This window comes from Spermophilus citellus (genome assembly GCF_964194105.1).
Source record: "Spermophilus citellus genome assembly, chromosome: 1".
Classification (NCBI taxonomy): domain Eukaryota; kingdom Metazoa; phylum Chordata; class Mammalia; order Rodentia; family Sciuridae; genus Spermophilus; species Spermophilus citellus.
In genome coordinates, this window is record NC_138182.1 from 136,703,219 (window position 1) to 136,724,767 (window position 21,549).

The window sequence follows — 21,549 nt, forward strand, 5'->3', positions numbered from 1 at the left end:
CCAAAGTAGGTCCCTCAGGATGGGCATGGTACTAGATAATGGTTTTGGGAGCTCCAACCTCGTGGTCTCAGACATTCAAATGATCACACTTGGGAATCACACAGCATTACAGAATCAAGGGCCTGATGTTAGTTTATTAGTACAGCTTCAAGAAAAGGCTCCATTTAATGACTTGCATTGGTAAACATCCTAGGCTGTGTGACCCTGTCTCAATTCTGCCACTGCAGCCACCTCCAACCACTCATGACTTTCTGAGGCCTATATAGAGCATTCTCCAATAGCCTCATGAGGGCAAATATGTGTTACAGGAGCCCTATAACTGGGAGCAAATCACCCCTCCATATGATGTTGTCACAATGACCTTTGAACCAGGCCCAGACTAACTGGCACCTACACTCTCTAGCCATTGTCCCTTTAATTATGGAAGCCACACTGAGATTTATAGGAGTGACAACATTTTTTTGACAAGCTGTGACAGTCCAACAGACACTGGCCCCATCATACTCTGGGGGTCATCGAGTTTATACTGTGTTCACCCCCCCCTTCTCTCTCTCTCTCAGAGGCATCAGATACACACTATGAAAATCTTTTATTGCCCTCTCCCTACATATCATCGGTAGATGAGGGCATGATGGAAGTTCATGGGGCAGAAACACACAGCTGCTGTGCTTCATGAGCCCAAGTACACATTCTAGCCTGATACTGAGAAAAGCCGGCGTTTTATAGATGCGTTCCATGCTCAAGTTCAAGCAGGTCTTTTTAGAAGGGTAAAAATACTCCCAGGCCCAAGTAAGAGAGCTACCTGGCAACTAGTTAGATCAGCTGCATTCTTAGCCTGCTGTATAAGAATACATTATGTTTTCAGGGATGATTTGTTTTGAATTAGTAAACTATCTAAAGACACATCAATGCCACCAAGTTTTCCAATGATTTTTGTTTTTAGTTTGTACCTTGATCAACTCTAGCAATAGGGCAAGGTTAAGAACCAGGAGACAATGGCCTGCTTCTTACCTAGGCTTACTTGACTCTGTTCTCCATCCGGTGTCACTACATGTGTTCCATCAAGGAACGTGAGAGCGAATGAGTGCAGTTCTCTGTTCAGTCACATACCCGGGAGGAAAGAACCGTGACATAGCTCAGATCCACCCTTGAAGGGAATTCCCTATCATTGGCAAAAGTCTGAGAGTGATTTATTTCTGCTTCTATCAAGGGCCCATTTTAATGGGAGAAGAGAATAACAAATGGGAAGACGGACAAAACTATTACAAATAAAGTCATGTGCTGGAGAAGAAGCAAAAGAGGTCCCATTGTAGAGATTAGAGAGTGACCCTCTCTGGTCATGGAAGGCCATTCTGACAAGGTGACAATTCCTGTGGCAATAAGAAGGATACAAGTTTTCCAGTGGAGACCACACAAGATAACCTGAAAAGCATGTTCAAGTGCTTAAGACTTGGAACTGACCAAACATGGAGGAGAGGGAAGACACACAATTGAAGAAAGAGGCTAGAGTGCCAGTATATGGCTCCTCATATTTATAAGAATTAGAGAAAAATACAGAAGAACTAATAACTACATTATCTGGCTTAGAATGAGACATATGACATCGGCCAAGTAGGCTACGGTGCTTTGGTGCTAGTCCATGTTGAAATTTCCGATAAACAGAAAAGTAACCATGAATTACGCAATTACATAATTGTAATCAGTTTATATAAATAGCAAGTACAAGTTCCCTTATAGGCTCATTACAGTTTCTGGTTTATTGTGGAATTTGAACTATTTTAGATTGTCTTGGCACATAAATAGTTATCTTTCAGCCATGTTCATTTGTGGTTTCTGATTTAAAACTGCTTTCAAGGGTTGTGTCCATGCAGTCATCCATATGAGTAATAAGTCTTAGATTACTAAAGTCTGGCACAATTTAGAAAATCGTAACAAACCCATTGTTTTTAGTTCTGGTAGAATACATGTTTCCTTATAAATTTATCCAGAAAAGTAAATGACTTTTTATAGCCTATGAATTGTATTTACTTTTTGAATATTTGGATTAATTTAAAAGTTATTCCATGTTCAAACTTTATAAGAATTCAAGTGCATTAAGTACTGAGCAACTTTTACTGAAAATTAGACAAGAACATTATTTGAAAGAACATAACAGTTAAGAAGATTCTCATCACACCTTCATCCTCTATAAAGGCAGCCACTTTTACCAGGGTTTTAAAAGTTCTTGTACAAATGTTCAACACACATATAACAACTGTAAAAATGGCTTTTGCAAAAACAGGACCAACTCTACTTGGGCCTGCAGCTGTTTCCTTTGCCTCCTTAAACTCTGAGTCAGATTCCTACCCAACTCTGCACATAAACAGGTTAAGTATTTAAGGAGCGTCTGTATAAGAATTGGTAACATGAGGATGACTAACCCTGAATTTACCTAGCCTCTCCTGTCTCCTTCAAGACTGAGGACACCAAGAAGGAGTGACGATGGTGTGTAAGATTTCATGAAGAACAAGTCTTGGAAGCAGATCTCCCTGTGATGGGAACTGAGGCTGCCCCCAAATCAGACTAGAATCCAGGCTGCCCCCTCCCCAAAGATGGAGAAATCATCTCTCAATGGGAATCCAATCACCACCCCACCATGCAAGAGCCCTTTCTCCAGTGCCAGCAGGACATGCCAATAGTGACCAACCAGCTCTTAGTTTGACCAGGAGTGACTGACAACACACACTGCCTGCTCCTCACCACCTTTGGCCTTCCCCTATATAATCCCGAAGGTGCTCAGGATGCTGGGCCCCCGTTTCTTCTCTTTGGGCCCACTCGGAATAATTAGTTCCTTTCCTGCTTCACCTCCCATTGTCTCTCTCTGATTGGGCTCTCCAGATAGCAGGTGTACAAACCTGGGCTGTTGGGAGCCAGAGAGTAAGGTTTCTGGCCTAGGATTCCAGCAACATATATGCATCCAAACCATCTCTCTATATATGTCTATATCCATATCTATTTATCTATATATCTACATTATATATGTGTGTGTGTATAGTTTTGATAGAATACTTAAAATCATCACTTAAATTTGGTAAGTGATAGTCCCACAAAGATGTATAAAATTAATTTTTTAAACAGCTAGACTATTTAAAATCATATGGATAGGAAGGATAGTAGAATGAAATAGACATTCTTACTTTATGTATATATAGGACTGCATGACCAATGCGATTCTACAACATGTACAATCAGGAAAATGAAAAATTATATCCTACCTATGTATGATATATCAAAGTGCATAAATGCACTCTACTGTTATGTATAACTAATTAAAACAAATTAAAAAAAATTTTAAAAATCATATGGATATGAGACACGTAACAATGGACTCCTTAGAGATGAACACTCTGGCTCCCCTCAGAAGTTTACTGTCACCCATGAGTATTGAAACCAATAACTCTTGCCAGGGCCTCCCAGGTTTTCACACTAGACCTTTGGCAGTCAGAAGACTGGCCACTCCTCCTCTGGGATGCATTAATGGAGTAAACAATAAGCATATAAACCAATCAACAGGTAACTTCTTGCACTTATTCTTGCAAAGTTGTCTTGTGAAGAAAAAACTGAAGCAGTCGGAGATAAACTTGGGGAGCTGTTTATGTTGGGGCACTCCTGTCAGAGAACAATCTCTCTGTAATGGAGAGGTTTGAGGGGGAAAAAAAAAACATGAATGAGCAAGAGAGTAAAGCATGAAGACTCCTTGAGAAGGCTTCTAGGAGAAGGAAACAGGACCAGCAAGTGCCAAAGCCCTGGGCTGAGGGCTTGCTTGGCATGTGTGACGAGTGATGTAAGTAGATCAGACAGGACCAGACGAAAGTGTTTGAAAATAAGCCCTAGTGAAGATAGGGTGGGATGTATATGCAGAGTCTTATAAGCCAAAGTAAAAACCTTAGCTATGATTCTGACTGTGAAAGTAACCATTGAGGACATGAGGCAGGAGTCAGAGATGATCATATTTCTACTTTAGGACCATTCTGGCTGTTCTCTAGTGGACGGGCTGTGGGGCACGAGAATGGAAGTCGAGAGAGTAGGCTGAGGGGACCGTGGCCCAAACCTGCATAGAGATGGGTGAGAAAGTGAAGAGTTGCTATAAATGGAATCTATTGGGCAAGTACAGTCAATAGCATTCACTGGGTATGAGAAAAGGACAGGAGTGAAGGAGGATGCCAGGGCTCTGGAATAAACAGCCAGGTGAATGACGGGGCCAGATGGGAAGGGAGGCTCACGGGGCAAAGGAGCGGGGTGTGAGCAAGACAGCCAGATAGACAGTTCTGCTAAATTTCAAATGCATACAAGACCCAAGAGAGGACAGGGTTGCAAAGGCACTTAGAAATGAGTCTGGAAACCAGTGGATAGAGGGCTGGGCCTTCAGGCACAAATGTGTAAGTCTTCAATCTATCAGTATTATGAACATGTACCTTGCATTTAAGTTAAAAATTCTTATCTCTGATGAACTGGAAGATAGTCTGGTATCATTATGAACATTGATTCTTGCCATCCTGGAACTGCAGAAACCTGGCATGCTATTGAAGTAGTTTTAGACAGGAATATATTTGTGAGCCACATACATACTTGTATCAGGTATTATCAGATCTATGAATGAATCCTTTTCTGATAATACTCTAGGAAATCAATAGTGTTAAAACCGTTTCATGAATGAGGAAACAGTAGTTCCAAGGAATACAGGAATATTCTCAAGAGCTCGTAGCAAGGAGGTCAGTCAGGGTTTGAACTCAAATCCAGGCCTGATTTTCTTACCGTTACATACTGAGAGTAAAGCAAAGACCTAGCATTTCCTGAATCTGATGCAATGCAAGGTATTTAGAATTCCTGTGGAGGTGTGTTTAGTGAAGGAGACATTTAAATGGGCATAAATGCTACCAGCACCTGCCAGTAGGTATTTCTTTCAGGTGATCCCCTGGCATTGATCTTGAAAATTGGGATATATAAAAAAAGCAAAGATAAAGACCCTTGATTTCATGGCAGAGGTCAGTGATAGAGGCAGGTAACAAAAATGAAAATGAGTAAGGTATATTATATTTATGTCAGGGGAAGAGGGCTTTGGGAAAAAGACACAAGATAAAAAAAGAAGAGGGGTTGTCCTCATGAAGTAGGTAACATTTGAGCAAAGACTTGAAAGAATCTCATGTGTTGAAGATTGGCTCTATATAAAACTCAGAGATGTAATTCTGTACCTGTTCCTTGACGGGCAAGATAAGGACCAGAAATGGATGTGTGAACTGCACACTTGAACAGGAAAAACACTTTCATATGCCCTATCACAGATTTAATAACGTCATTTTCACATGCAAAAGATGCTGCTCTGGCCGGTTGTGAACACATCTGACTCCTTTCACCAAGCCTCCTGCCCTGTATTGTACAGGGCCAGTGCTTCCAAGTCCCCATGGAGGGTTCTGACCAGAACCAGATAATGACAATCACAGAGGAGCTGCCACAGCTCTCCTGTGACTTGGGGATCGAGGTAGTTAATAAAACAATAACAAACATGACTCAAACACTTAGAATCATAAAATGAAACACAAAGACTTGAAGGAAATGTCAAAATCCTTGTTAAACAGATGAGAAAATGAGGTTCTAGGAGGTGAAATGACTTAATCAAGGCCACAGAGCAACTTACTGACAAAACCACATTTGGCTCATCTGAAAATTAGTATGTCTCTCAGAAATTCCAGGCTCAGCCTTCTGCACTTTGACTTTCATTTGCTGGTTTCATATCACTTTTATCAACTACTATACCCACGCCTTTTGAACAATACTCAAAGATGTGTGTGTGTATGTGTGTATATATATATATTCATATACATACTCACACATATATATCTTGGCTTTTTAAAGGCATTATAGGAATTTGAATCCAGAATACCTGGCCAAAAAAGTGGTTCTCTTAATTCTCATGGGAAATGCTTCCAGATATATGAGAATCATTACCCAGAACAGCACAATTACTAATTAAAGACATATTTTTTATAATTGTTTTAGCCAGAATTTCTCAACATGGATATTAATTTTAAGATAGATTATTGAATAATTACTGAGAAACTACTGTAATTCAGCCAGGGTGCATGTTATTTTAAGTACAGGTATTTTTCTCTCAGGAAATAAACCCTGTTTGATATGTCTCCAAAACCCATGAATTTTTACAGCATCATGAAAAACAGCTACAGCAAATTAGGCACATCCTTTCACAGTGATTCAATAGCTCCATAAAATTAGCATTGATCCAATAGATTCTCCCTTGACAATTGTTTGGCATGAGTCTTTAGCTATTTACCTATACTCTTAGATGCTGGAAATGAAATCTGTGGTCAAAAAGGAAACATTCATCCCATTTTTAGACATTTTATCTGGCTTTTTAAATAAAAATTTCCAGAAACAAGCATGAGAACAGCTAACAGTTATTACGCACTTTGATAAGCACTTTGCCTGCTTTGAGATATGGATGGATATGTCTATCAAGTTATAATTGACCTCCAGGGACATACACATAGATATTAACTTTACAGCTCAGTGTGTTTTACAAATCTATTTCTTTGTAAACAATATTCAAAGGAAGTAGGGAACATTTCTCTCACCATAGAAAGTTCTCATATGCCCTTTCTTAAGCAGTTCCCACCCCCAGAGCCAGTGACTATTGTGATTTCTACCAGTTAAACTTTTAACCCTAGTAACAATCCTCTGAGGTGGTCATTTCCAGAAACGTCTAACTTTGAGACCCATACTCTTGGCTGCCATGTTGTCCTCCTGTGCCCCTCCCATGGATGCTTAGCCCATCCCATCAATGTTCTCAGAGAATTCAGCCAGGTCTCAATTACGCCACAACTTCTCTCCTGTGCATCTAGAACGGTACTATTTGTACCACCCCAGGGAGGACCAAGGAAATTCTCTCAAAAATCATTACCTTTTGTGATTTCACTGAGAAATTATCAAGCAAAACAGAGTTGACAAAGTTGAATGCCTAGAGATCAGGAAAGTGAGATCAATGAATGAGGGGACATATGCCACTTAAAGAAACAGGAGTTGTCCAAACCCTCAACCACTGCACCATGAGAAATCAGAGCATGGTGCCCGTCTTTAGCTTTTCCAGAAAATGCAGACATGTAGATTTTTGTAGGATATCTTGGGGCATTTTAATGCTTTGTAACTAAGTCAAACACACACACACACACACACACACACACACACACTCGCGCACGCACACACGCACACATTTTGTGAACCAAAATGCACCGTTAGGTCAGCCTTTGGGTTGCTAGTTTGTGACCTGTTTCGTCACCTGGGAAACATCAGGAGCAGCTTAGTCAGACACAGAAGTGAAAGCACAGATCTTTGAAGGACACAGCCAGCTTTACAAGTTAATGTCTGTCATGACATGATAAAAAAAAATTAGTGCTGTGCAGACTCTGGTCTATCACCAACTCCAACCCCTGGAGGAAAGCAGATAACAACTCTAGTAAGCACATACTGAACAAGAGAGAGGAAAGAAACTCCCAGTGGATAAATGGACTAGAATAAGTTAACAGAGGAAAAGAACTAGAAAGATCACAGAGAGAGTAGAAATAAAGCCACCATAGGCAAGGACTGGAACAAAACAGCCTGGCTCTGCCCCCCAGCTGTCTCTGCCCTTGAGCCATCTTCTTTCATTACATACACCTTGCCCAGCATCCCAACCCCAATCAGAGTGAGTGCAGCAGGATGTTGTGGAATCATCTTCTTGCAGAAGGGAGGGAGCCCTGCTATTTATTTACTCTGAGCTCAATGAAAGCTGTTTCAGTGGCTGAAGATTTCAACCCTGGCAAGTAACAGCAGGGGCTGCAGGCATTTTGAATGTATCATTTGGAAGTCAGGGTGCTCACAAGACACTCTGATTCTATCACTCTGGCAAGGGAAAGCAGTCTGAATAAGAAGGGAGTTTCTAATCCCTGGCAACACAGGTTTTTTATTTTATTTTATTTTAATTAATTTATTAATTTATTTATTTATTTATTAATTATCAGGGAATTGTGCTCACTTTAATAGGTGCCACTACTTGATCGGTTAAAAAAGAAGAATAAAGCAACTACATTCACATCCACCTACACACCCTGAGCTCCATTAGTACAACCACCAGCAAAGATCCTCGACCAAACCAATCTTACAGGATTTATACACTTGGCGAACCGTGGTGACCTGTTCCTCCCCAGTCCTGCAGACCTGTCTGAGAGGCAGGTCAGGGGCCACAGCTTACATGATTTCCTGTATATGAGTCAGGAATTTGAAACAATGATGAAGACAGTCACCTTTCTGTGTGGCAGCATAGGTGAAAAGAAGAAGGGGACATCAGAATTTGCAGAGAAATTTTTTTTTGCAGCACAAAAAATAAATAAATAAATAAAGCAACCTGAGCAATTCAATGTGCAACTTTTTTTTTTTTTTTTTTTTTTTGGCGCTGCCTGCCTTGGCTCTTCATACTCTGATGCCCTTATTCTGTTTGCCTTGTACTATCTCAGTTAACATGAACTATGTGGATATCTAAATATTTAGGTTCTTTTTTAAGTATAGGGCACCTTTCTAAGAGCATTATGCACACAATCTCACAATACAATATGAAGGGGATCTTATAGGAAATTAGGACCATGGAGGTGATGAAATTTGCCTGAGGTCACCCAGATCTCCACAGTGTCCACCTGTGAGCCTGAACTCAGAGCAAAAGAGTGATAATATTCTAAGATCACCCACTGGCCACCCTTCTTTTTGGTTGTACTTCTCCCTTACAGCTATCCTCTTCCTTTTCAGGATACTTACGTCCCACTCATGGGAGATACAAATTCTAAGATAATTGGAGTTGAGTCTGGGGACCATAGTTTTGTCAGGGTGAAGTTAGCTGTTGGGTTTCAGAGGAAAGTAACAGGAGAGTCCAGGAAGGATGCAGAGATGGGTGCTGGAATTCAAGATGTATCATGCTAAGCGAAATAAGCCAATGTTTTCTCTAATATGTGGATGCTAATTCACAATAAGGGTGTATGTGGGGGGCACTAGAGAAGAATGGAGTTACCTTAGATTAGGTAGAGGGAAGTGAAGGGAAGGCAGGGGAGGGTGTGTGGGAATAGGAAGGATAGTAGAACAAAACGGACATTATCACTTTATATACATGTGGGACCCCATGACTAGTGTGATTCTACAACATGTACACTCAGGAAAATGAGAGATTATATTCCATGTATGTATGAAATATCAAAGTGCATAAGTGCATTCTACTGTCACATATAACTAATTAAATACAAAATGAAAAATTTGAAAAAAATATGAATAAATAAATAAATAAATAAAATACCCAGTCTAGTCATGCAGAAAACATCTGATAAATAAGTACTCTTCAAAACCATCAAGGTTCTCAAACACAAGGAATGTCTGTAAAACTGTCATAGCCAAGAGGAGCCTAAGACAATGAACTGCAATGTGTTATCCTGGATAGGATCCTGGAACTTGGAAAGGATGTTAGATGAAATCTAAAGAAATTCAAACAATGTATGAACTTCAGCTAATAATAATGTATCACAATTAGTTCATTAATTGTAAGAAGTGAACTGTACTAATAGTCCATTACCAAGGTAATCAGGTGTAGGGTATACCAGATCCCTTTGTATTGTTTCATTATAAACCTAAAACTGTTAAAATTATTACAAAAATTAGATAAAAATAAATCAAAAGCTTCATTTTAAAAAGTCTATAAGTATGATATTCTCCAACTCCTTCCTTTTGCTAAACAAAATAAGCCAATCCCAAAACTCAAAGGCCAAATGTTCTTTCTGATATTTGAATGCTAATTCACAATTGGGAGGGGTTGCACTATAGAATAGAGTTTCTTTAGATTAGGTAGAAGGGAGGGAAAGGAGGGCAGGGAGTATGGGGATAGGAAGGATAAAAGATGAATCAGACATTGTCACCTTGTGTGCATATAATGACTGCACGGCCGATGTGATTCTACAACATGTACAATCAGAAAAATGAGAAATTCTACCCCACTTACGTATATCAAGGTGCATAAATGCATCCCACTGTCATGTATAACTGATTAAAACAAAAAATTATAAAGAAAAAAAGAAAGAAAGAGAAAACATCTAAGAAGCACCCAATACTCTTACAAAACTGAAACCTAAAGCGTCATGGAGCTAGGATCTATCCCAACATTTCTGAACACCTCTCCATTTACTCTATCTCCCAAGCCCACTTTTGTACAGAGTACCATTGCCATCCTCAGATTTGACCCAAGAGGCAATGACAAGCGTGGTCCTTGCAAAGTACAGAAAGGCATATTTGACTGAATCGGACAAGGTCTGAGGGGGGAAGGGACACCCCTGGCTGCCCCACCGTGCAGAGACAGGACATCACTGAAGGCATCACCGTCACATCTGCCTGGCATCTGTCACACAGGGATCCCATAAGGATGAGGAATTCACCCACAGCCACATTTATCAGATCTGGCTCTGTGGACCAGTATCTGCTTGGCTTCCACAGAATCAGTGGGGAAGCTTTAAAAAATACAGAAATTCTCCAACTCTAATCAGGTTATGGGGACTTTGAGAAATTATGAAACCAGGTGGCTTCTGAGAGAACTTCTAATACTAAGTCTCCACTACAATGTCACTTTCTCTAGCACAGCCTCCAAAGTCTCACTCAGCTGAGGTCACTGAGCCAACACACAAAACGCCTACTCTTCCCTGGACCTGCCTTGTCCTGGGCTGCCCATGCTCCTTAGGCAAATGGCATGTCTCTTCTGGTCTCTATGTCTACTTCTTTATGATGGAAGAAATGAAATATGAGAGGAGTTTTTCAAATGGATTTGCAAATGAACTTTTGTAAACATTTTTAAGTATTTGTATGGGCTGGGGTTATGGCTCAGTGGCAGAGTGCTCGCCTCGCACATGTGAGGCACTGGGTTCAATCCTCAGCACCACATAAAAATAAATAAGCAAAATAAAGATATTGTTCCTACGTATAAGTAAAAAATATTTTAAGAAAAAGTATTTGTAGCTGACACTACCCATTGCTATCTGCCAAACATCCTCCCCAATCTCAACTGCTAATAGAACAATGATGCTCATTATCAGGGGGGAAAAAAGCCTTTGACCCAAATTTGTGGGTTCCTACTCCAGACTCAGAGGGTGAAATAGGAATTGACTTTAATCAATCATGGTAATGTGACTCCCTGAAACCAGGGTCTACAGGACCCCATACTGCCTGTGTGGGCTGAGCCATGAAGACTGGTCTAAAAGGAAAGGCGTATCCTTTGTGATTAAAGGAGTCAAGGTTAAGAGAAGGAATAGCTTTCCCCTTCATATCCTGCCTCTTTTGCCCTGGCTTGAAGGTGATACCTGCAGAGAAGAACACGAGTTGAGCTCCACTACTGAAGATGATAGAGCAGAGGATGTTCTGATCCCCTAGGACAAGGCTCAGCTGCTGCCAGCGTCCGGGACTGTGAAAGGCTGATCTCTATCCATAGGCACAAAAAATAAGTCCTTTTATGTTTACACTTCTTGGAGTCGTGTGTGAATAGCTTGCAGTCAAATGCAATCTTTACTGATAAAATATTAAAACTCTCTCTTCAAACGAAATACCTTGCAAAACTCCGATATATAAGACAAAAGTGGCTGGGCTATAGCAGACACCCAGAGAGGGATCTTCCCAAAGCCATTCCCTCCTGGATTCCTGTAGAAATTCTTCTATAAAACCACATCTGGCCAGAAACAGCACCTCGTAAAGTGCATCTTCTCCTACCCTCAGACTTTCGATTTCCTGGCTTTGGGCCTGACTTAAATCGGTGCTTTCTGTCCCCACTCCAACCCCCCTGCTTCCTCAGGCCTTAGGTCTCCAAATGGGAATTACGCCATCAGCTCTTCTGGCGTCCAGGCCTTGGGACTCAAGACTGAAGTACACCCTGGTTTTCCTAGGTTTCCAGCTTGCAGATCAATATGGTGGGACTTTCTGGCCTCCATACGGATGTGAGCCAATTCCCATAATAAATCTCCTCTTATACCCATATCTATCCTATTGGTTATTTCTTTAGAGACCCCAAATATAACCAACAATGTGGCACATGCCCTTGGTGATTTTTTTAAAAAAAAATACAATTAAAAAATACAATTAAAGAGATTTCTTCATGAGAATAAAGCACTACATTCTATTCCACAAGTTTGCCTTCATAAAGAGACCACAGCAGGCCTAGAACTAGCTTGGCTCCCTACAGTCAGTCACTCATCTCCACCTGGTCCTGTCATTCAACGCTCCCTACAAGAATGTCTCCACAAGGAACAAATCCCAGTTAAAAATAAGGCCTTAAGTGCCCATTCCCGCCCTGCTGAGGAAATCTGAGCCCTTGGGTGATGCTATTCTTATAAAATGTGCCTTCTGATTACTTCCAGAAGGCACAGATGGGCAGGCTGACCACAAGGTTTCCTATTTTGAAGGGAGTAAAACAATCCTATGCACTGAGGCCACAGTTTACCTGCATGCTCCAAGCCCAACAGACCAGTGTCTGGGAGTCTGCATTCTTTCTAACACGCAGCCTCTGTTCCTCACGAGGGTCTCCTCCGTTTCCACGCTCAATACCCAGTTTGTGGCGTAGGCAGCCTCTCCTTACTGCCTGCCTCCACCTCTGCCCTGTATTTCTTCTTTCCTCTGCTCTTTCTCCTCTTTCCTTCTTTTCCTTTCAAATGTCAAGGGAACTTGATTCTCCCCTCCCCTTCACTGGCTTCTTGGGATTGAACCCAGGGCCTTCACATGCTAGGCCAGCGTTCTACCACTGAGCTACACCTCTGGCCCTGGTCCCCTCCTTTATTTCTAAACGGGAAAAATTATAGAGTTTCTTCCAAGTTTTTGTCACTGTTCTTCATCAGCCTGTAATCTGGGATTGCTAGTTCACGCCTCTTTCTGATGAGCACTTGATGCACACTAAATTTAGAGGCTATGACATTTGAGCTCATTGGAGTCTCCATTGCCCTGGCAGGGCGCTTGGCTGTGGTTCATGGCAATCCTTATCTGTTTTGGCATTAGAAAAAAACAGTCACAGACTTCTAACTGCCCTCCCTACCTTGGAGGGAGCCCTGCAGTTTCCACACCCGGCCCTCCCCACCTCACTGCACCCCACCCAAAGACAAGGTTACCGAAGAAAACACTCTCTTCGAATAAGAAATCCTACTGCCAGTCCTTTCCTAATTCCATCCTCCAAATTCAAGACTGTAGAGAAAATAAAATCGCTGCCTAATCATCCTCATCTTCTACCAACAGGAGAAACTTCTTCCTACGCACCCTAGTTCCACGCAGAGTAAGGACTGAGAAACCCCAGCCTTTATCATTCATTCACAGGGGGGTGAAGGTCTACTGTGAGCTACTTGTTTAGAGATTTCAGAATACTAATGTGAACTCACACTCGTTTTCATAGAAATCCATGCTGTAAGGTCTAACTCTTTAGCTATTCATGAAATGTTCAAGAATTCATCTATTCACCTCTTTGCTTGAGCAGACTCTTGGCCAAGCCCCCTTTGGAAAACACCACCGTGGCCACAGATTGCTCAGCCAATAATCATAAAGCAGTAATGAGGTTCAATCCATCCTTAGCTGAGCAGAATCAGTCTTTTAAATGCAATTGTATTGTACTGGGTGTCTAAATATTTAACATGGAAAAAGTAATATAGTTTTCCTATCAGAGGAAAACCCTACCTTACATATATGTAAAGAAGATCCAAAATTGAAAGGGAAAACAGATTCCCTGCTCTGTTGAAAATTATTTAGCATTTGATTGTTTTTAAGCACTATATTCACTTAGGTGTAAAATCAGATTAATTGATTGTTAAAAATGGAGACATATGGTGTGAATTTTAACAATGACTTTGAGTCAACTATTGTTCTGTTATGGTTTTGTAATCCTTTATAAAATATAGAATTATTTTTTGAGAGTAAAACTCTTAAGTTACTTCTTCCACTGAGAAAAACTGGAAATGATTACAGAAACAAAATCACAATCCAGCTTATTTGTAGGCAATTATATCACTGACAGTCAACTCTGATATAATGACAGTCAAAATCCCAAACACAAATAAAAGAAGCCAGGAACTCACGCACACATATCTGCTCCTACACTCTGAAAGTGTGATCCAAAATACAAACTTCAAACCGATTCCCTCCAAAACAACGAGAGCCATTTTCTCCTAGAAACGCCCGTCTTAAAACTCTTGTGAGGCAAAGAACACAGACAATTTCATTTAAAATTATCTTTCCTGCCAATGAACTCTCCTTCCAGGCAGAAAGAAAAAGTTACAGATGGTTGGAGCAGGGTGACATACAAGGAATTCACATGCTTTCCTTCACACAACAGCGTTACCAGCTAAATCCCAACTTTCAAAAGTGCCTCTTTGAAAGCGGCTGGGGAAAGCAAAGATTAGAACTCCTTACCAAAAGCTCCCGGGATCGAGTTATGACTTGTTAATTAACACACACGCAAGCGACACTCAGAGCTTCTGCAAACAGCAGGCAGAGGGCTTAGCAAGTGAAGGGAGGCTGGAAACGCAGGAGCTGAGCAGGACCCTACCTCTCTTGTCTGTTTCACAAAGCTGCCAATGGAAATCGCCCTTGTCCGGGTTCCAGGGGTGTGTGTGTGTCCCAGCCTGAGCTGCTGGGAAGGAGGCGGTCACTCAGCCCGCTGAGTGTGAGCAGGCCCTGCCTGTCTTCACAAGCGGCCCCAGTCAGATTTTCCAACTGCAGAACAGCGGCCAAGTCCCTGCCCATGCCTGAAGAATTTCCTGAACAGCATTCTCGTTCTTTTTCTGACTGCTTTGAAACCGTACTCTGTCTGTACTTCAATCCGGCTTTGTCAGGCCGACTCACAGGCTACTGGGCTGTCTCCAGCTATCAATGGGAAACACATGTGTCAGGCACAGGCTGGCTCTTGCCACAGTGCTCAGGGCCTCTGCTGGAGCTCACACTCACAGAGAAGAAAACTGCTTCTAGAACCAATTCTGATTTTTTAGCCATTCTCCACGCGGGGCTCTGCTCCATGGTGCTTGATGATGAAGATAAGTCCTGCCTTTCTTCTGCTCCACACTGCCCCTTTTTAACTTGCTCCTTCCACGTGGAGTCCCCAGCTGACCTCTGTTAGCCCTCTGAGTGCTTGCCAGTCTCGATAACGAACCTATTACAGCTGAGAGATATGAATTCTAATTTGATCTCTCTACCTGCTGCTTCCTAAGTCTTTGCTCAAATTTTCAATTGCTGGAGGGGTAACAATATTTTTAGCGTTTCCAGACTGGCTCAGTTCTTGAAAGTGGTCCCCTCAACCTGATACGTTCATCTATCACTGCAGCAATTAAAAATAATGCAATTATTTTTTCAGGCACTTTTGTTGCTCTATAACTGTGCTCATCCAAAACTGTAACATTTACAGGCGATTGCAACCGTGTGTTATGGTGATGGGAAACAGGAACGAGAGAATAATGTACCTTGAATCAGAATGCATCCTAATTCTGTGCACCTGTGACTATTTCTGGCTGACACTCCTGCAAGATGTCTTGTGTACCTTCTCTAGATGTTGTGGTCTGCCTTTGACATTTCTTCTTTCCATAATACAAGAGGAAATCTCAAGACACAGGAACACAGAAGGAGGACACCCCTCTTCTCCCACACTGAAAACCCCATATCTAAAGAACCAAAGCTAAGTTGTCAAGGTAACATGGTAGAAGAGACCATTTAAAGAGAGAGCAGCACTTATTTCGAGTTTTCTCTCTTTCTTTTTTGGTATTAACATTTTACTTCCAAAAATCACTCTCTTTAGCAGCTTTTTTTTTTTTTTTTAAGAACTGGCTTGCTGGATTTTAAAAGTGTTGTGAGTTCCTAAGGGGCTGTTGTAAATAACAGGATTCTGTGGGGTCTGGGCTTAGCATCAAATTGCACTGGGGACTTTCAGCAAGATTAGGTTTGGCCTTGGGAAGTAATGTGTGTATGTGCACACAAATGTGTGCCTGTGTGTGTGTGTTGGGGGGTAGGGTGCATGTGTGCATCTAAGGTCATGATGCAATTATAGAATCAGAGAACTTTAGAGTTGGAAGGAACCCCAGAGACCATCCAATCAAATTGTTTCTAACCTTTATCTTATACAGGGATACAGAAGCCCAGAAAGATGAGATAACTCATCCAGAATTGCAAAGACAATTAATGCCAGAGCTGAGGCTAGGAAAGGCGATCGTCTCCTGTTCTGTGTGCTTTCTCCATTTCAGCACAATATGGGAGGGTGGCATAATCCAGCTTCAGTAGTGCAGGCTAACCCTCAGATGGCTTGGGTCAAATCTGGGCTTGCCTCTTTTGAGTTACCAACCCCAGACAGCTTGTTTAAGCCGTCTAGACCCAGGATTTTTCACTGTGAAATGGGAACAAAAGTCAAATCTACATTATAAAGCTGTTGAGGATTCAATGAGCTAATCCACATAAAGTGTTTATGACAAAGACTAAAAGTAAATTTCAGTTTAGTTTCTTTTTTTTTTTTTTTTTAGTTGAGCAAAACTTAGACCTCCTATTACTTCAGTGCAAAATTGTGCTTTCACATCTAGTCTGAGTTCTGGAATAAACAAGTTAAGTTTCCTGCCACCTTACCTTTATATAGCAGAGGCTTCTCACCTTCGACACAGAACATTGTCCTAAAGCCTTATTGGAGCATTAAACCAGCCACTGAGCCACTTTTCATTTATTCCCTAAACATAACTCTGAAGTCTTTCCTCAAGATCAACTCAGAGGAAAGGGAAATAGTGCCATTGAACCTGTAGTCAGTTATGTGAGGCTGAGCAAAGTGCCACTGACAGCAAGCTGGACTTCATGTGACATTCCAAAAATAGAAGACCATTAACTATGTTCAGAAACGGCAACATCCTAAAGGAACAACAGGAGCAGCAAAATAAAATGGAAAAGTTGGGAAAGAAATCCTTCTGAGAAAACAGCTGCCATAAATTCTAAAGAATTGGATTTCTCCCTGTGGGGTTCCACTGCCTTTGTCTTGGAGCCAAAGTGGTTATGGAACCACTCAGAACACATCAATCATTTGCTGTGCCCAGCTTCCTTCAGGAACCCGAAAGAAGTAGTTCAAGAAGTTCTTAATTTCAAGTGGTTTACAAATGTCTGCATAACCAAATAAGCAAATCACTGGAAAAACCAAGCTTGGGTTTATACATAAGAATGACAGTGGTGTGATCCAGAAGACCCTGTCCCATTGTCTCCCCAAAGTCTTGCTAAGTGTTCCACTTCAGTGTGGGTGACTGGAGACAGGTAGCTCTGTATGGCATCCAGCTTCATTGGAGTTAGCTGGAAAATCCAGAACAATTCCTTGGTTCATCTGATTTTTAAAAAAATATTATTTCACACTTGCAAATAAGGCCAAAAGGTAGTCAGTCATGGTCTTTCAACATCATATGTGGAATTATTTAACAGACAATATAGTATCCTAAGGGAATGTGCTTTGTTGAACTTGCTGTTTGATATAGAAAAAGAGTTCCCAGGCTTAGTGAAGTTACATGGTATCTGGGAGATATTTTGTCTACTAAAGATACAAATAATTCCAATACACTAAAAAAAAAATAATAACCTCAAATGTGATTGTGTGCAATCCTATAGGACAATCCTACTTTTGTGTCAAATCTAGCAATCTCACCCTAACATTTCTGTATGCATACTGAGATCCTCAAAGCCTTGGAACTAGTCTTGCCATCACACCAACTCTCTCATTAATGAATGAGTCAGATTTTTAAAAAATTATATTTTGACATATTTCATTTTATATTTGCACAAGTTCAGATTTGAATTTTCTCTTCATCTCTGAGTGTTGACTATTGTGAGATAATGCACCAGGGAGCATGCATACAGTATGTGCTCAAGCTATGCAAGTGCTGTCAGTATTTAATGCTCCAGCACTTGGATCTCAGTTTTGCAAAGGATTCTAGAGCTCACCCCTCAAGGTCCCTCCTGTCACAACTTTTCTTCCTTACTAGTATGTTCTTAAATCCCCTTTACATGCACCAACCCTGCTAAAGTTCTCCCCTAAATGAAGTTCTCTTTGTTTTTCAGAGGCTTCTTTTAATGTGCTAAAATTATAATGGGAATATGCCATGCTATAATACATTCAAGTTCTATGTCTGCTAATCACATAGTCAGCTAAAAATTCTGATCTTGACAATCACATGAACCAGGAAGCTTCATTATTCTCTTGAATATAAGCTCCACGGGGCCAAAGGTATTCATCTGTATTATTTTCTTCTATTTTCCAATGCTGAGAACTGGAATTTGGTAAGTTGACATATATTTACCCGGAATAAATCACAGCTTTGACTTTCTTAAAAAAAACAGAGATTCTGAAATCATCCTTTTAAAATAATTATTTTAATGATACTTTAAATTTCTGGCACTATTAGATCATTTCTCACTGTTATGGTTGAGACTGTATTGGTCATTTGGTTCGCTTTCCTCTGGGAATAGTTCAGTTTGGTTGATTTCTTCCTTAAGTGTAGGGCAGAGAAGCTGACAGATATTTCAGGTATGTTGGGTCTGATGCAGGGGAAAAGCACCCTTTTCTCTTATTCAGAAACTACATTTCTATTAATGCAATCCATGATAACATGCAAATCATCTGGGCCCAGTGCATCACAGGTGCTAGCATTAAGGTACACCTTCCACATCGTTGACAGCTGTGGTTCTCAAGACTGGCTATATGTTAGAATCTCATGGATGGAGGGGCTCTGAAAATGAAAACCAGGGTCCTACACCAGGGATTTTCATTCTAATGGAATGTAGGATGTAATACTGTTTTTCTTTGAACTCCTTGGATAATTTTAATATGAGCCAAATTTAAAATTACTAAGCTACAGAAGCTCATAAAACATAGACCTAATGTTACAATGCTGTGAACTAAAATCCTTAAACACCTGGCCATTACTTGTCTAAAAGGCACAGGCAGGACCCACAGCAGGACTGAGGTGAGAAGCAATCCCTAGCCTACCCCCTCACCTGTGTTGGCCACCCATTCTTCCCTTCATCCAGTTCTTCAAGTCAAGTATCTTTCCACTTGAGGACCTTGGAAAGTAACTATCCTTCCCTTCTAGAAAATTTTTACTTGTTCCTAGAAAGTATCCCAGTCTCTTCTTTTCATCTACTTAACCCCAACTCAGCCTTCAAACTTGTTTGCCATCATCACTTCCTGTAGGATTCACATCTTCCTGAGCCCTGAACCCTCGAACAATAATTCCATGTTCTGTAGACCCACGGACTGGCACTGACTATAGACATGTTACATGGTTTGTATTTTGTTTGTTTCATGTCAATCTTTCCTAATATTCTGCTGTCTGAGCTTGCAACCTCTTCCTCACTGGTAACTAGCTCACAGAAAATTGACAACAGATATTTTTAAGTAAGTGATCATGTTTTTTTTTTTTATCACAATGAAGCAATAGACATAAGATTCAATGCATTTTATCTTGACTTTGTAGGTTTCATTTACACTTTCTCACCTGTTAAAATATTGTCTTGGGTGCAGGAAACTGAGTCCTCTTATAAGATACAAATGTTGCTAAAAACATATAAAGTAATTCCTATATTTATTCCAAAGACTTCTCTGAGAAAAGGTTAAGCAAGGTTCTTGGAAAGCCATAAGGCCTATGACACATAGTAGGTAGTCTATGGTTATAGGGATGGGAGTCTGGTGGCCATGGACATGGGGAGGAGGGCAGGCTACTTTGTAAGGATACTGTGAGGTCATAAAGAGAGAAGCAGCTAGAAGTTACAGCATAAACCTGAAGAGAGGACTTTTTGATCATAGCAGACAGAACTCAAATTAACCAAAGGAAGAAAGGGTGGGGGTTGTACTCAATGAGGTAACAGCAATTACAAGTGGTGCCTATCTGAAGATAGGCAGTGAAAAATATAATCAGGACTCCTCTACTCCTTCCAGAGCCTTCTCTTGGCTTTACTCTGACTTCCACTCTCTCTTTGGGTAGGAAGACATGCCCTGGTGGTCTCACTCTCACTGGGAAAATAGAAGGTCTTTTTCCAGGGAAGACTCTTGATAGCCCAGATGAAGCCACATGCTCATGTGCACCATATTTGACTCATTGGACAAGCTAGAAGCAAACAGGAAGGAGTCAGCTCCATTTATTCCATAGGGTTGAGTGTGATTATTCGGGAACTGACAAAAGGTGACAGGAAACTAAAGTACCCCAAGACACACTTGCAGCATCTTGCCTAGGGAAGGCTCTCTTGGAAATATTAGGAGACAATATTTAGTCAAAGGACAGAAAAGAAGTTACTCTGTACAAGCCCAAAACAGTTGGATTAGATTAATGGCAGATGATTGGGAGATAACATGGTGCCACTCTTTCATTTGAGGTTTCATGTCACAAGTCATACCTGGTGGGAAATGACACCCAGCTTTGGCTCTGCAAAATAGAGTCAACTTTAGTTTTCAATGGTCAAGGACAAAATTACCTGGTTGACTATGAAGGAAATTTTTATGGAAGGAATCTGGACTGGGACATTTGGCTCAGTGACAAATCAATGACCCACACATTTTGAGAATCTCTGCTGGCCAGACACACTGTCTAAGCTGAAGTCATCTTCAGTTTTGGAAATTCAAATAAACGCATCATATACAGTGAAGGAGTCTGAAGCTAAGTCATTATTTTCATCGGGAACCTGCATATTGGTAATTGATGTGAATAGTAATGAAACACTGCAAACTTACCTTTTGAAAAAAAAATAATTAAATGGCATGAAGAAAACACTGGTGTATTTGAATAGATGCTTTCATGCATTCTTTCTTTTTTCACTGAAAAACAGTAATCAATTCTTTGTAAATTTCTTTCTAGTCCATAATCTCTCTTTGTATTGTAGTTTTCTGAAAGTAAAGTCTTGAGAATCACATTTTTATTTGAAAATAAAATTCATTGATCAATAAAATGGGCCAGACTCCATGAGAGGCCAGAAGAAATAAGATCTGTGCTTGAGAAATACACAGCATCATGGTCTTTATTTTTTACAATCACATCAGTGCTCGGTGGTACAAAACAGAACTGTTGCTTGTAGGAATTCCAAGCTAATTATAAATTCCACGAACAAAGAGTTCTGCCTGAAAGTAAAGGCCAGGACTTCAAATCCAACTTCCAATTGCAGTAGTTGTGTTCTCTTTCTCTCAAAGGCTGCCAAAGACAGAAAATTTAATATTCTACATTTTAGATTATTTGATCATTAGAGTTTGCTAGATATGTGATAGAAGCATAGTTAGATAACTCCACAACTGGCACAGTATGTGAACACAACAGTGGCTTCATGAATTTCCTAAAAATAAACACTGCTGCTAATAAAAATATTCTCCTAGCATTTTTTGCAGTAGGCCTCAGTCAACAGAATTGTATATGGTTTTAAAGGTACAAATGATGGAACATAAAATATTTTTGATCCACAAGGAGATAGTATACTAAGTTGAACATTCTC

The 21,549-nt window shown here is 40.6% G+C and overlaps 1 protein-coding gene across 3 annotated transcripts in view; it reads right to left on the reverse strand.

The window, feature by feature from the left end:
- Positions 1-15,100, reverse strand: part of SGCD (sarcoglycan delta) — a 392,094-nt gene extending 376,994 nt beyond the window's left edge. The window contains exon 1 of one of the 3 annotated variants that reach the window (XM_081281121.1): positions 14,621-15,100. Coding sequence is in view for 1 of the 3 variants with exons in the window: in XM_081281120.1 (XP_081137246.1) it covers positions 12,539-12,544 (6 nt within the window). In the remaining 2 variants the exon portion in view is untranslated. The other 2 variants (XM_081281122.1, XM_081281120.1) reach the window with 2 other exon arrangements.
- Between the last annotated feature and the right edge of the window lie 6,449 nt (positions 15,101-21,549).